At 43.7% G+C, this 13,808-nt stretch overlaps 3 protein-coding genes across 8 annotated transcripts; 2 read left to right on the top strand and 1 right to left on the bottom strand.

The window, feature by feature from the left end:
• Positions 1-3,268: 3,268 nt before the first annotated feature.
• Positions 3,269-5,372, bottom strand: org (oogenesis-related gene). Of its 4 annotated transcripts, none has more exons than XM_086282713.1 (6): positions 5,141-5,372; positions 4,959-5,030; positions 4,671-4,845; positions 3,785-3,951; positions 3,472-3,576; positions 3,269-3,412 (listed from the first exon to the last, which is right to left on the bottom strand). In XM_086282713.1, the coding sequence occupies exons 1-6, from the start codon at positions 5,213-5,215 to the stop codon at positions 3,338-3,340; spliced, it is 669 nt and encodes a 222-aa protein (XP_086138839.1). In that variant the 5' UTR covers positions 5,216-5,372; the 3' UTR covers positions 3,269-3,337. The 4 variants fall into 4 exon arrangements, with proteins under 4 accessions (XP_086138839.1, XP_086138836.1, XP_086138838.1 ...); XM_086282710.1 differs by having other exon boundaries at positions 4,671-4,890; positions 5,141-5,366; XM_086282712.1 differs by having other exon boundaries at positions 3,269-3,395; positions 4,671-4,890; positions 5,141-5,363.
• Positions 4,057-9,575, top strand: LOC147301366 (uncharacterized). 3 transcript variants are annotated; one of them, XM_086282709.1, is made up of 2 exons: positions 4,057-5,960; positions 6,931-9,575. In XM_086282709.1, exons 1-2 carry the CDS (start codon positions 5,948-5,950, stop codon positions 7,725-7,727), a joined length of 810 nt encoding a protein of 269 aa, XP_086138835.1. In that variant the 5' UTR covers positions 4,057-5,947; the 3' UTR covers positions 7,728-9,575. The 3 variants fall into 3 exon arrangements, with proteins under 3 accessions (XP_086138835.1, XP_086138834.1, XP_086138833.1); XM_086282708.1 differs by having other exon boundaries at positions 4,057-5,552; positions 5,759-9,572; XM_086282707.1 differs by having other exon boundaries at positions 6,117-9,572.
• A 93-nt stretch (positions 9,576-9,668) lies between these two features.
• Positions 9,669-13,796, top strand: peak3 (PEAK family member 3). Its single transcript, XM_086282705.1, has 4 exons — positions 9,669-10,586; positions 10,747-10,871; positions 11,473-12,026; positions 12,330-13,796. Exons 1-4 carry the CDS (start codon positions 10,522-10,524, stop codon positions 13,359-13,361), a joined length of 1,776 nt encoding a protein of 591 aa, XP_086138831.1. The 5' UTR covers positions 9,669-10,521; the 3' UTR covers positions 13,362-13,796.
• Positions 13,797-13,808: the final 12 nt, after the last annotated feature.

Here is a 13,808-nt window from a genome sequence, read left to right as displayed (position 1 = left end):
TCTCACTGCTGCTGCCCTTCCTGAAAACGCGCGCACACACACACACACACACACACTAAGCGTTTAATTCACATCAGTATGTGAAACTTCAGCGAAGCTGCTTTTGCACCCCAGCATCACAGGGTGAAAAACACCTCTGAGGGAAGGAAAAAAGGAAGTCACAAACTTTACTGCCAAAACAACCTCGTGTGTTTTTAGGAATTAATTGAAGGCAGCTGGATTTTTTGGCACCAACAAGCAAATAACTGATCTACCCTGGATGTGGCACCTCCCTCCAAGTAATTTAACTGTAGCACAGGTCACTGCAAGAGGGGAGAAAGCACTTAAATGTTTACTGCTGTTTATTTTTTAACTTGCAAATGATAAATTTAAAGTGAAGAATACCTGCCCTCTCTAATAATCATTAGACCTCAATGAGCTCCAAAAAAAAAAAAAAAAGAAAAAAAAAGATCAAAGCAGGCGGCAGCTTCGCAAACTGAATTTTCAACAGCCAAACATACAGTAAAAACTTCAGAAAGAGACATTTGAGGAGGCAAAAATCAGAGCAGAAAGGGCCAGGACATCCTCACTTCTAGCACGGGTTCAGTGTGCTACGGTGCACTCCGAGTCTGTTAAAATTTCCAGGTCAGGCTTTTACTTTCCCTCATCAAAGCAGACACTGAAACTGAAAGAGCAAGAATTCAGTTGTTTTCCAAAGTGAATTCTTTATATGACTAATAAGTGACCTTTATGAAGAAAACAGGCGGAGTTCCCCATTTCAAATTACAGCACAATAACAGTTCAACACAGTGTTACTTTGAAGAGTGCTCCTTCCTCCAGCCTCGTTCGCATCCATCCAGGGAATGAAAACTGGATAAAACCCAAAAATAAATGAAACCATTAGCGAGCTGATCCGCTCCCCCATTACTGACAATGCAAAATCAGTACAGCGGCAGCTCATCCGCGTGGGAGCAGATTGTTGAACAAGTACCGGTTCAGTCATTTTTCAAGAGGTTTGCAGGGCTCTTCACAGCAGCCTGCCATCAGCTTCTGTAAGTACACCTCACACTCAGCAGTAAACAGAGGGACCGTGCGTGCACACGGATAGAGGTTCGGCTCTGTGGGCAGCAGAAAATGACACTCGTCAGCCTCTTATGAGAGCCACATGACAGCAGCCGTCCCCCTCACCGGCAGCACAGTCAGATGTGAGCGCTGTGGTAACAGCACTTTTCTGCTTGGATGAACTCGAGTCAAACAGCTGAAAGTCACCTGCTTTAAGTCAAAAATAGTCCTGGTTCATCTGCCGTCACGGTTTGAAAGTGTCACACCTTTGATGTGCATGTCAGACATGAATTTTTGAAACCTAAGCTAAAATCCTTGTCTTTAAATACATGCATATCAACAGTAAGACTGCACACATTTTGTACTAAGAAAAACTAAGCCGACAGCTCAGAGGCTGATCAGAACCTCACTCGTGGTGAGTCCTATATAAAAGACTCTAGCACAATGAGTCCAGAGCCTTCAACCTTCAGCTTGCCCATTATTGCTTGCAATGTTTAGTACTGATCTTGTAAAGGAGAAATATTTTAAAATACACCTGCACAACTGAAGTGCCTTAGATGTTTACAGATACGACATCAACATGAGGCTGCAAGATTTGAAGACCAGTGTGAGCATCTTTTAAGTGCAAGCTACCAGCTGCAGAAAACCTACCCTACTAATATTCTTCAAGTTTAGTGCAGAACATTTGCAAACTTGCAAGGTTTGTGTTCATGTTGTGCCGTACATGAACAGTAACATGTCCAAGCTGAAATCCAGTTCCCCTTATGCTCCCAACTCTAGTTTTATGTAGCACTACTGCCATCTGGTGGTAACACACAAGCAGGCCAAGGCAAAGGCAAGGCAAGGCAAATTTATTTGTATAGCACAATTCAACAACAAGGTGATTCAAAGTGCTTTACAGAGACATTAGAAACAAAAACAAATAAAAAGCATGATTTAAAATTGATTAAAACAAACTAACTAAACACACACATTTCAAACCTGTTCGCGCGATCTGAACCCTTATCGTAAGGGGAGCTACCAGTCCTTCTGTGGACGAGCTACTTTCTATTTTAAATTCCCTGAATTTAAAATACTCTCTAGACCCAGTCTAGACCCAGCTGGGGAGCTACCCAGAGCTCTAAACCCACTTAACAAACAAAACAGTATATAAAATCAAAACAGATAAAATCAGAACAGTAGATAAAATCAGTAGTTAATGTAAGTTTTGAAATTTAAGCTTAACAAACAAAACAGTATATAAAATCAAAACAGATAAAATCAGAAATAGATAAGATCAGTAGTTAGTGTAAGTTTTGAAATTTAAGCTTAAAAGTGTGGATTTGGTGCTTTATTCAAATGCAGCTGAGAACAGGTGAGTCTTCAACCTGGATTTAAATAAACTGAGTGTTTCAGCTGATCTGAGGCTTTCTGGGAGTTTGTTCCAGATATAAGGAGCATAAAAGCTGAATGCAGCTTCTCCGTGTCTGGTTCTGACTCTGGGAACTGATAAAAGACCAGATCCAGATGACCTGAGGGATCTGGAAGGTTCATACTGGGTCAGGAGGTCACTGGTGTATTTTGGTCCTAAACCATTCAGAGCTTTATAGGCCAGCATCAAAACTTTAAAGTCTATCCTCTGACGGACAGGCAGCCAGTGTAAGGACCTCAGAGCTGGACTGATGTGGTCCACTTTTTTGGTCTTAGTGAGGACTCGAGCAGCAGAGTTCTCAATGAGCTGTAGTTGTCTGACTGATTTTTTTAGGTAGACCTGTAAAGATGCTGTTACAGTAATCAAGCCTACTAAAAATGAATGCATGGACTAGTTTTTCCAGGTCCTGTTGAGACATCAGATCTTTTATCCTTGAAATATTCTTGAGGTGATAGTAAGCTGACTTTGTTATTGTCTTAATGTGTTTTTCTAAGTTTAGGTCTGCATCCATCACTACACCCAAATTTCTCGCCTGGTTTGTGGTTTTTAGATGTATAGATTGAAGTTCTCTGGTGACCTGTAATCGTTTTTCTTTGGCGCCAAAGACTATTACTTCAGTTTTGTTTTTGTTTAGTTGGAGAAAATTGTGGCACAACCAGTCATTAATTTCCTCAGTGCATTTACCAAGAGCCTGTACAGGGCCTCGGTCTCCTGGTGACATATATTTGTGTGTCATCTGCATAGCTGTGATAGTTTATTTTGTTGTTCTTTATAATCTGTGCCAGTGGGAGCATGTAAATGTTAAACAGAGGGGGGTCCCAAAGGGATAAAGTTTTATTGAATTATGAAATATAAACATACAAGAACAACCTGCAACAAAGACACTCAATATGACACGCTAAACAGCAGGGCAGGAGACTTCAGGAGTGGGCACATCAACTCCCTGTAGAGACAAGAAAGCTGAGCCGATTCAGCCGTTCAACAATTCGTTTACAGAACCGTGCCGCCACTCAGCTCACCGTGTTCACGTCGTCAATGACGACATCCTTCTCCGAAACCTCAAGGTCACTTTCTGTGTCATTGTGCGAGCGGTATTCTTCACTCTCCGTCTCTACAGAGCTGGGCTTTAAAAGAAAGGAAGCGGCCATGTTTTAAGATGCTCTTCATGTCTGTAACTAAAATTAAAGCCACAGGCTAAAGAAACCAAGCGTGTGGTCTCTGGAGTTTTACAACTTTAAATTTACAGCTCTGCATAAAACTAATGGGGGAGAAAAATACACAGCAGAGTTTGCTTCCTTGTCTCCCCCCCCCCCCCCCCCACACAATACCAACCTCATAGTCAGGGTCAACCTCAGGTCCATCATCAGCAAGCTCCTGAGAGAGCGCCTCCACCCAAGTCTGCTGCTCCTCCACATCATCGTCCTCCTCCTCGTCATCTACGTCATCCTGTTTTCTCTTACTGCCCTTTCCACAGGGCTTTGCAGGAGACACTCTGATTTCTGTTCACAAAGCATGACCTTTCATGATGCAGTGTTCACTCAATTTCAGAGAAAACTTTAAAAGTTAATTTATATTTAAACCTTCAAGCAGGAGAAAAACACTTTAATTAAATCATGTACAAGAGTGTCCTGCTCAGAGGGGACAACAGTACAATCATAAGTTCCATATACTGTATGGCACATCCAAACACTACTTAAGCACAAACAATATAACACTTATAAACTTCAGGATCAAAGAATGAATACCTAGTGAAAGTAAACTGAACTTGCCACGAGTGTCTGAAATTCTTAAGTTTTGTTCAGTAAGCGGCTGCAGAAGGCCAGACAACTTTTTAATTACACATAAGGCTGCTTAGTCAATCAGCTTTTTAACAAGAGGTTCAGATAAACATTGTTTTACTGCTGAATTGCTCAAACCGTTTGTTTCATGATTCTAAACAGAGTCCCTCAGTAACTCTAAAAACTGAAATATTCTGTAGGCAAAGCTGCAAGCCAGCAGTTATTCACATTAACAGTTGAAGAGTCAAAGGTAAAACGTAGAGCCAGTAAAAGTACATTTGGCCCCATTTTCAAATTCTTTTCTCTACTAATGTCACAAACTGTCATCTAATTGTCTCCACTGACTTATTTTAAGTATCAGCCGTGTCTGAACAGTGTGACAGTGGGATCAGTCCGTGTCCTGTTCATATTATTCGACAAAATAAACAACATGCACCTACCTGGGGACAGGGACAGTCCGATTCTGCTGGACACCGGATAGCCGAGGGCACTCTGCATCCAGCGGGGCAGGACGTACAGCAGCAGGCGGGTGACCCGGCTTAGGCGCTTGCGGCCTGTGAGGCTCTGGCGCCCAGGGCTGGAAACCGTGGGGTTAACGAGGACGTTTTCCTTTCTCTGCCGTAAGCCCAGCACCCACCAAAAGCCGCGGTATGCACGCACCTGCAAATCAGAGCAATGTTACTTTAGCTAAAGCTGGAGAGAGGGGTGTAACTTTGTCAGCTACGTACAACGATGCCAAAGGGCCAGAAGAGGCCGCGCAGCAGGGAGGGAAGCACCCCGTCTCTCCTCACAACTCTGTCCTGCAGGTAAGTAGACACGACCGGTGAAAAAACAAAACACAAACAACCTTCCTGCTAGTGCGAGAGGACCCGAGCAGCTAGCAGAAGCGAGAAGTCCCCCTCTCCTTTACCTCAGTATTGTTAGTCTGGACCCGGACCTGATCCTGCCCCAGCTCCACAACTTCGCTGACGCCCTCAAGACTCATTCTTCTGCGGGCTAAAACCTGAAGCTGGAGGGCTGCGATAGACCGAGGACGAACTGAGAAACCACAGCTTGTGAAGGAGTTAGAGCATGAAATGTACCCTGAAGCGTCAACGCTGCAGCCAATCAATGCAGACAAATGCACCTGCTGCAATCAGCGCGAGCCAATGAGCAAATCGCCAATTAACCTCCATCAGGCCAAAAAAGGCGGGCAAAACGGTTTGGGCTGGGAGGGATCACAAACGGGTTATAGAAAACTTAAAATGCAGCCGTGAAATATACACGTGTCTCTGCAACTGAAAAATATATATGTTTTCTATCAGCGCTTAAACATGCGATCTGTAAGTCAAAGTTTTGGGTTGTAATCTCAAAATTTCTGCTACATAACTTGAATTTCGGGGGGCCAACTTCTTGTTATTTTTACATTACTAAGTCTAAGACCAACGCTAAAATTTACTTCAACCCCAGTTTAGTTAGAAAGTTGAAATGTATTATTTTATTTATTTTTTAAAATGTATTATTCATTTATATCTCTGTCGATATAAAGCGGTCAGGGGGTGAAGGTCGGGTTCTTGAAAGATGGGAATAAACCATACTGGCCCCGTTAACAAAGACTGCCTCCAGACTGCAGGGAACTGTGCTACTGTTGGTGGAAGAGTGGATGTAAGATTGGGGACTCTAAATGTAGGGACAGTGCAAAAGGTTGGATGTCAAAGGTCGGGTGTGATGGAGGCAGATGAAGCACTGTGGTGAGTCCTAAATAGAGCAGCTGAAAGAAGGAGAAGGCTAACATTTGTAATATAAAGTTATTTCCTAAGAAAATGTTTTATTGTCACAGAAGCTTGCTTTCTGCCCACCTCTGATCAGATCAGCTGGGTGACCTGTGTGTGCTGTTTTACCGACAGGGACGTTGCAGAGCGCCCTCTGGTGGACAAACATTCCAACATCAACAATCATAAAATACAAGTGTTTGTGTTTCCCTTTTTTAATTTTTAATTTTCATTTAACGGCCATTATAATTGTAGATACCGATGTATCAGCTAAAATCAGCCCCACTTATATACTGGGTGGGTTTTACAGTTTATTAATCAACAGAACAGTTTACTAGAACTTTTTAAATATCACAGATAAATATTTACTTTGTAGAATTCATACATATTTGCAGCTTAGCTGTTTGTTTTTAAACATCCTTTTTGCAAAAGCTGCAATTTTACAAAATCTAATTTATAAGGGAGCGATGGGTACTCTTCACTGTTTTATTAGTCACTAATAAAATATGCAATAGCACCTGTGCCACTGCAAATAAAAAAATGTGCGAATCTTAAAATGTTAAACAAGTTTCTTTTCAAAATCTAAACCCTTCATGTAGTTACCAGAATACAACATCTGTCCTGCGTGCTCCTTGGCACACAAAGAGGTTTAAAAAAGAGGCCCATCATTAAGCTTCCATACTTGACAGTTTCCCTAATTGGAAACTGTTTCCGCTACCTGTCTTCGTCACATTTACGCACCCTTTGATGCATTTGCTGGAGGACAAAGGGATGTGGAAAAGCATAAAAGGTGCCTCTCCCCACTCCTATTTCAAAATCTACAGACGCTCCGAGCCTGTGTGCAGAGAGGGTTAAAGAGATTTAAACATGAATAAGAATCCCGTCACCAGAACGTTCACCATTGGAGCTATCTGCAGCGGAAGCAAAGCTTCAGATGATTTCCCCACAGGACGTAGGCACAGCAGTGCAGGGATCCAGGCGCTTTCGTGGGCTACCGGCACCGCAAAGTCCTTCGATTCCCATGAGAACATTTTTCCGAATATCCTGACTCCTGACAGCATCCCACAGTTCACCATTCCAAGTCTGTCTGTGCAGACTGGCTTCAGATCACTGGACAAGGAAAGTAACAAAGAGAGAGAAGGGGGCTCAGAGATGACACCAGAATCCTCAGTTTCTTCGGCCTGCGCCACGGTCTCGTCATCTGCATCATTCTCCAGCTTTGCTTTAGTTCTGTCAGAGCGCAAAGCTGAGCGGTGTGTTTCAGACCCTTTAACCAAGAGGAGATCTCTCCTTCAGAGGGAGCTGCACTCTCCTTGCTCCTACAGTGAGACCCAGCATTGCCTTGACCCCGCAAGCAAAGCCGCTCTCTCCCTGCCGCACTTGACCAAAATCACCACCCCCTACGGCTTCGTCACCTTAAGTCAGAGCCCCCAGATGGCAAGCGAGGAGGCACTTCTCTGCCAAGCAGGCCCGCACCGCTTAAATAAAAATGACAAGAATTCATACTGGCTCAGCAGAGCTCCCAGGAAAAGCACAGAAGACATTAAAGGCAAGTCCTCCCACCTGTCAGGGCCGGAGAAGAGACTATCCAAACACTTGGCTGACTCACAGTCTAAGAGAGCACTACAGGCTTCTTCTGCCTCCTCCACCACAGTTTCATCGTCTCCACCACCAAGGCAACCAGATGAGAGCCGTAAACCCCGCTTCTACGAGGTCATAAAGAAACACTTCATCTCCCGCCATTAGAAACATCACTATATATTTGACTGTGTGGTAACAATGCCAAGAAAATATGTTATGTATTTATTTAAATTTGCATGTAAAAATAAAAGTTTTCCTCCCGTGTAAAACACTGAAAACTAATTAAATTGTACCAGATTTTGTCACTACTCTGGTGTCACTTTCAAATATCGATTTAGTATTGAAGCACCTGGTTCTGGTTAACCAAATTTCAGAACCCTTTGGGACATTTTTTCAGGTCTTCTGGTATACCCACCACACGTCTGGTAAACACTTCCTCTTCTGTCTGCTTGTCATTGCACACATTGAATACTGAAAATTTTTTTAAAAGCTTATCACACCGTCACAAGGTTTCGAGACAGTTTGTCTGTATACCTGCATGCAACTAAAACTCAGACATGATTGGTTTATACAACCAGACACAAAGCAGAAGTGGTTTGTTTCGCAAAGAGTTCAAAGTCTAGAGCTGAGCACAGAGGAAGATCACCTTTAAGATTCACTGAGGATATTCCACATCACCCGTGAGGTTAAGGTTAATGGATTCCTCTATCGCTTAAATGTCAGTCACTCTCAGTTTGCCTGCTCCTATTCACTTCCTCGCTGAACACGTATTTATGAGCCCTGAGTCCTGCAGCGCTGAATGCGTCCTTCTGCCAGATGAACCAAGCGCTTGCTCTTTAGCATATGAAGAGACCGCTGGTCGCCTAATACATCCTTGGAGCATGCGTCCTTAACCCTCCCACACACTGAAATTAAGCAGGTAAATATAATTATGGCCCAGAGTACCCTTATCTAAGCCGAGGGCGAGGGAAACACAAGGCTGACCCTTGAACACGGGAATAGATAAAGGTGATCTAAATTTAAAATCACCCGCCGTGCTGTTTCTGCGCGTGATTTAGGCCGTTCCTCGTGGCAAACAGGGGTTTCAGCTTTAATGAAAGTAAAAGAGGAGGAGATGAAAGAAAAAAGGCATGCAGAACATCTGTGTTGATTAATATAAAACAAGTTGGAGAGGTTCATATCGCAGTCCATCTGAATGTATTTTTATTGTGTTGTTATTGTATGTTCCTTAAATTGGACTCCACTGGTCAATATAACAATTTACAATATAAAGCACCTTGAGGCGACTGTTGTTGTGATTTGGTGCTGTATAAATAAAATTGAATTGATTTAAAGAGGAGTGGGCCAAAATTCTCCTGAGCAACAACAAGAAACATCTCACTGCTGTTCTCACCAACAAGGGTTTCTTAACTAAGTACTCACTCATGCTTTGCTTGGGGACCAAATACTTATTTCATTCTATGACACACAGATGAGTTTGTTTTTTGAAATGTGGTTTTTCTGGGTGCATACATAAGACTGGATGCACAGTGACATCTGGATTTTGGGTTGAGTTGGGAGATTTAAAAGAAATCAAACCAGAAGATATTTTAATCCAGATGAGCTCAGATATTTTGGGCATTCTAGTTTTGACACTGTGTAAGTACACTGGCTTTAAAGTTAAATGTCAGCTGAGGAGAGTTTGTTTGGCAGGAATGAGGCAGCGTGACCCACATTGTACTTGTGACCCTCTGATGTGCGCGTCCTTCTTCATTTCAGTTCTCAGACAGAAGTGAAAATTCAAAAGAAATTGGTCTGGTTACTTTCACTGAAAACACAGAAAGAGATTCAGCGCTAACGGCCTTCGTCACCGCCACCGTGCTGGAAGCCTCCATGGACTCCACAGTCAGCCATGATTACACGCTTTTACATGTGTTTATCAGTGACCTGCTGACTGCTGCAGTGAGTGTAAATATAACAGATACTGAAAAACTGCTTTTAGCCAGAGGCATTCTGGGATAGGACTACATTAAGGGAGCTTCATGGTGCAGAAACCAGAGATTAAAATATCATACAGCAACCTGTGTGCGCGCATGTGTGTGCATGTGAGGAGGGTTTCATACATGTCTCCGTTTATCAGTTGCATCACATCAAACCTTGTCCCCTGTAGTCAGGTGTTGATGCTGTCACACGGTTGTTTTTCTGTGCTGGCAGAGTGCGGTTGTAAGATTAAACTTTCTGCAGTCATTCATGTAATTAGAATATGAATATGAATTTCCTGTGTTTCCTGTCGCACTGTTTTCTCTTCAGGTGCACTGTAGTGTCAGTATTTGTGATCAGTAAACTATCCCTGGATCAAGTTAAGATTATATTCCAGACATTCATTCAAAGAGGTTTAAGGAACACCAACAGAAACACGGGCAGATGTTTATCAGAAGGCAGTTATTTGGTGTTTCCACCTGCACAAATATGTTTTCCTTCCATTTAAACCAGCGGTAGCAAGTACTTCAGAGAGCAGCGCGTGCATGAAAGCTACAAGTGCATCGGGCACATGAGAAAACCTAAACAGCACATGCAGATCAACTGCAACTGACAGAAGGGAGCAAAAATGAGTGCATGCTGAAGGTGCTCCGCTGTAACTGCTCTTCCCCATTTTGACAAGCTGAGGTTAGCTCAGAGAGCAGCTTTGCCCTCAGAACAGACATAACTTTTCCGGTGCCAACCTCAAAGTCTAACTAGAAACGATTAGAACGAAAGATAAGCAGGGCAGCCTCAAGAAGACACAAGTTTGCTTTAAAAATGTGCGACTACACGTGTGTGACTGTGAGAGGCAGCGAAACGCAGCAGGGGGAGTAACTGAAGCGGATGGGAAGTGTTTTATACTGACTGAGCTGGCCCCCTGAGCTTCACATGCACTCAGTTCAGTGACAGAAGCAAAGTGTGAGAGAAGTGGAAGAGCGGGTTAGGTGTTAGAGTCCCGATGGCGTCTGCTTCAAGCAGCAGAGTGGACGAGCAGCCGCCGGCACTGCCTGTCAAACAGCACAGGTAAGCATTATCTTTCTGTCAGAAGGAGAAACCTTTATGGCTCCTTTTGACATGTTTTTCATTGAATTTTAATAATATTTTCACTCCACACCCAAACCTGACAATGGAGCAGCAGGCAGCTTTTGCTGTGCATATATTGCAATTGCATGTATTTCCTCAGGCATTCCAGCGTGGAGTCTGACTGCAGCCCTGTGGTACCACAGCATCAAAGTTCCGCATACAACGATGTCTTTCCTGAACCCACCGACTGCAATGCAGCCCAGTGCCCCATACACCAACGCTACGGTAGGTTTGGAGAACGATGACACCAAAATATCTCTGCAACAATAAATTAGGCAAATAGCACTGTGGTTTACTGATTACTGAAGTATATGGCTCGGTGTGATGGGAAAAAAAAATACTATTACATCTGGTTCTTTTTTCTCAGTTCGCCTTTCAGTTCATGAGAACTCGAGAGGAAGTCACCTTACAAAACTTTTACTTTCACTGAAAAGGCAAACGGGGTAAATGTCCTTATACTGAATGACTCCTTTGGAGGTGTGATTGTACTATGCAAGCAAGTTCCTCTCAAATAGGAGTGTCAAACTTTCTCTGGGCCACATGCATTCAGTTTCATATTAAGTAGGCTGCACCAGAAAAAGAAACTACTACTAAACAATTAATAATGAAGTACATTCTTAAAATATTCCCATTTATTGAGCCAACCCTCACCGATCAGCTCATGAACAGTCAGTGTTGTTTTTGTAAACATAAGTGCAGTTTCAGCAGTATGTCTGTTTTACAAAACTATTTTACCTCAGTGTGTCTCTGTATTGTGTTTAAACTACTTCCCCTTCTTTGCCTGCTGTTGTTGTCTGACTTTAATTCCTCTGATGGTGTTGCTCAGATCCGTGCAGACACCTGGAGAGATTTTACTCTGATATCAACCCACCGCCTGTCCCGAAGAAGAGGTTACATCGTGCTTTATCCCTCCCGCCCACCCATGTGCCTTCGTTGCCTCACATGTCACCCTTTTCTCCTCTGCAAAGATTCCCCCAGAACTTTGACAATCCGCTGTACATGATGGCACCCAAACAAGATCTTTTTTTCTCAGAGGAGCTAGAAGAGTTTAAACCATCCACAAGCAGTCCTGTCTCCGTAGTGTCCTTCTCCCAGCTGTCGTTTGACACTCCGGACGAAGATCTTCCCTACATCTTCCACAGCTTTGTCGATCAGGGGGTTGTTTCTCATGGGATTCAGCATCGCCATCTACTCTTTCTTAGAAGCATGGCACAGACTGTGGAGGCAAGGAATCTGCTAGAGGGCTCTAGAAGGGATGTGAGCTCATACCAGCCTCAGGACTTCCTCTTGCATAAGGGCAGCCAGCCAAAGGAGATTGGAAACATGACTTACTACAGCCTGCACAGCCCAAAGTTCCCACAGAGAGTGCTCGGTTTAAGGGTAATGTTGCATGTCTTTTATTCATTTTGCATAGTTTACAACCAGCTCTGTGTGCATGTTGTGATTTGTAGTTGTTACATTTCCCTTGAAATTGTCTGCAAAACCAAGTGGTAGGAATGTTGCTCATAGCAACCAGTAAAACAAATATGATCTTTATCGGCACTTGCAAGTGCTACAATGGCTTGTGGTGGCAAAAACGCTTCCTCTGAACTATAGTATACCCACGGCTGCAGCAGAGTCGACTTTTTTTGACATATTTATCACTCAGCACTTCAGTGGTTTGATTGCTGCTTCTCTGTGCAGGTACACAAACACATTGATGAGGTTTTCTCCACTCAAATCCAGCGGCAGCCGCCACACGTCAACGTGCGAGATGTTATTACTTATTTCCCAACCAGCAACAGCTACAGAACCAGTGAAACTCGAGATCCTGCTAATCCACCAGGTGGAAGCAGCACTGAGCGTGCAGCAGAAGCCACGAACCTCTGCAAGCTCACAGTTCAGTCTTTCCTCCAGAAAGGCCATGCCGTGAGCGTGGAAAGAGACCTGCCACACGCCAGCCTGGATGATTTTGTTAAAGACAGCAGCTCGCTGCAGAGCACAGACTCTGTGCGTTATTATAGACAGGTGTGTGCTCTGTTGCTGCAGATATTAATGGGTACACACCATCTATACAGTAAGAGAGGCACTGCAGCTGAGCTCAAACCCCAGGAGATCCTTCTAGTGTGGCCCGATGGGAAGAGGGACAAGGCAGAAAACAACTTGAATAAGGACGCCTCTGAGGAGAAGGAAGAAACGGAGTGGGTAAACACTCCAGAAAAAGGGAGGATTCAGACGTTATGGAGGACGAGAGGCTGTCCTCGTGTGGTACTAAAGCCACAGACTTTCGCTCAACCCCTCACCTCCATCAAATCTCAAATTACAGCTTTAATCCAGTCCTGCTGGCAAGAGAGTGCGACATCTCCGGGTTCAGTACCAGATGTTTATAAATCCTCCTACCAAAAAGGGCTTCTTCATCTGTCCTCTCTGCTTGAGAGCGACAGCGGGGCTCAGATGGTGGACATGGTAGCCATGCTTCAGGTGCTCCTCTGGGGCCCACACGTCTCTATCTTCAACCAAGGAGGCCCTGCAACCACCATTATACATAACTGGCTGACAGTCAAGCGGGCGCTGCTGGTTATGAAGTTGGCCGAAAAGGGGCTGATCGAGGATCGGTCTCTTCTGGACTGGGAGGACTGTATGTGCTTGCAGTATCTGTCCTTTACAGACTCTGAAACAGTTGCGAGTGTGGCCAATGAGCTGTGGCACACAGTGAACGCTGAGCAAAGTTTATAGTCGATATCAAAGGAGTCCGTCGTTATCACCCGACTGAAAGGGAAAAACAGTCCAGATTGAGGAATAATCCACTTCAGTGCATTCTCCTTCATCAGCTGTTCATGTGCTGCACTTCATAATGTAAAACTAGTCTATTAAAAAGACTCCACTGGTTTAAAAAAAAAAAAAAAAAAAGGCTGTTTTGTCAACTTCATCTGACTCTTGTGTCAGTTTTTGTCTGTACACTTTACTTCTCTCTAGTTATTGGGTGGGTTTCAAGTTTAAAAAAAAAAAAAAAGGTGTGAAGGTGGGGCATGGTTTCTGTTCTCAAGACCTTCACAAAAATACTGTGTGTAAATGAATGCGACTTCATGCAAGTTGTTGACTTTCTGAAGGGGATTAACCTTATTCCCCGTATCCCAAATCAAGACGTTACGAAATGCAGCCAGGAGCTTACACAACTACTAC

The sequence above is a fragment of the Aulonocara sp. 'chitande type north' Nkhata Bay genome, linkage group LG23 (assembly GCF_057382095.1).
Source record: "Aulonocara sp. 'chitande type north' Nkhata Bay isolate Kocher_YH1m ecotype deep benthic linkage group LG23, A_spYH_male_GT1.1, whole genome shotgun sequence".
Taxonomy (NCBI): Eukaryota; Metazoa; Chordata; class Actinopteri; order Cichliformes; family Cichlidae; genus Aulonocara; species Aulonocara sp. 'chitande type north' Nkhata Bay.
The sequence above is the reverse complement of the archived record's forward strand: the minus strand, read 5'-3'. Positions and strand labels throughout refer to the sequence as shown.

Coding starts and splice junctions, on each gene's coding strand:
- LOC147301366 (XM_086282708.1), top strand. CDS start 6,849: ATGAATAAGAATCCCGTCACCAGAACGTTCACCATTGGAGCTATCTGC.
- org (XM_086282710.1), bottom strand. CDS start 5,215: ATGAGTCTTGAGGGCGTCAGCGAAGTTGTGGAGCTGGGGCAGGATCAG. Junction 5,031..5,140: donor TCCAGACTAACAATACTGAG/GTAAAGGAGAGG, acceptor ACTTACCTGCAG/GACAGAGTTGTGAGGAGAGA. Junction 3,413..3,471: donor TCATTGACGACGTGAACACG/GTGAGCTGAGTG, acceptor GAATCGGCTCAG/CTTTCTTGTCTCTACAGGGA.
- peak3 (XM_086282705.1), top strand. CDS start 10,522: ATGGCGTCTGCTTCAAGCAGCAGAGTGGACGAGCAGCCGCCGGCACTG. Junction 10,872..11,472: donor CCCCATACACCAACGCTACG/GTAGGTTTGGAG, acceptor GGTGTTGCTCAG/ATCCGTGCAGACACCTGGAG. Junction 12,027..12,329: donor AGAGAGTGCTCGGTTTAAGG/GTAATGTTGCAT, acceptor TTCTCTGTGCAG/GTACACAAACACATTGATGA.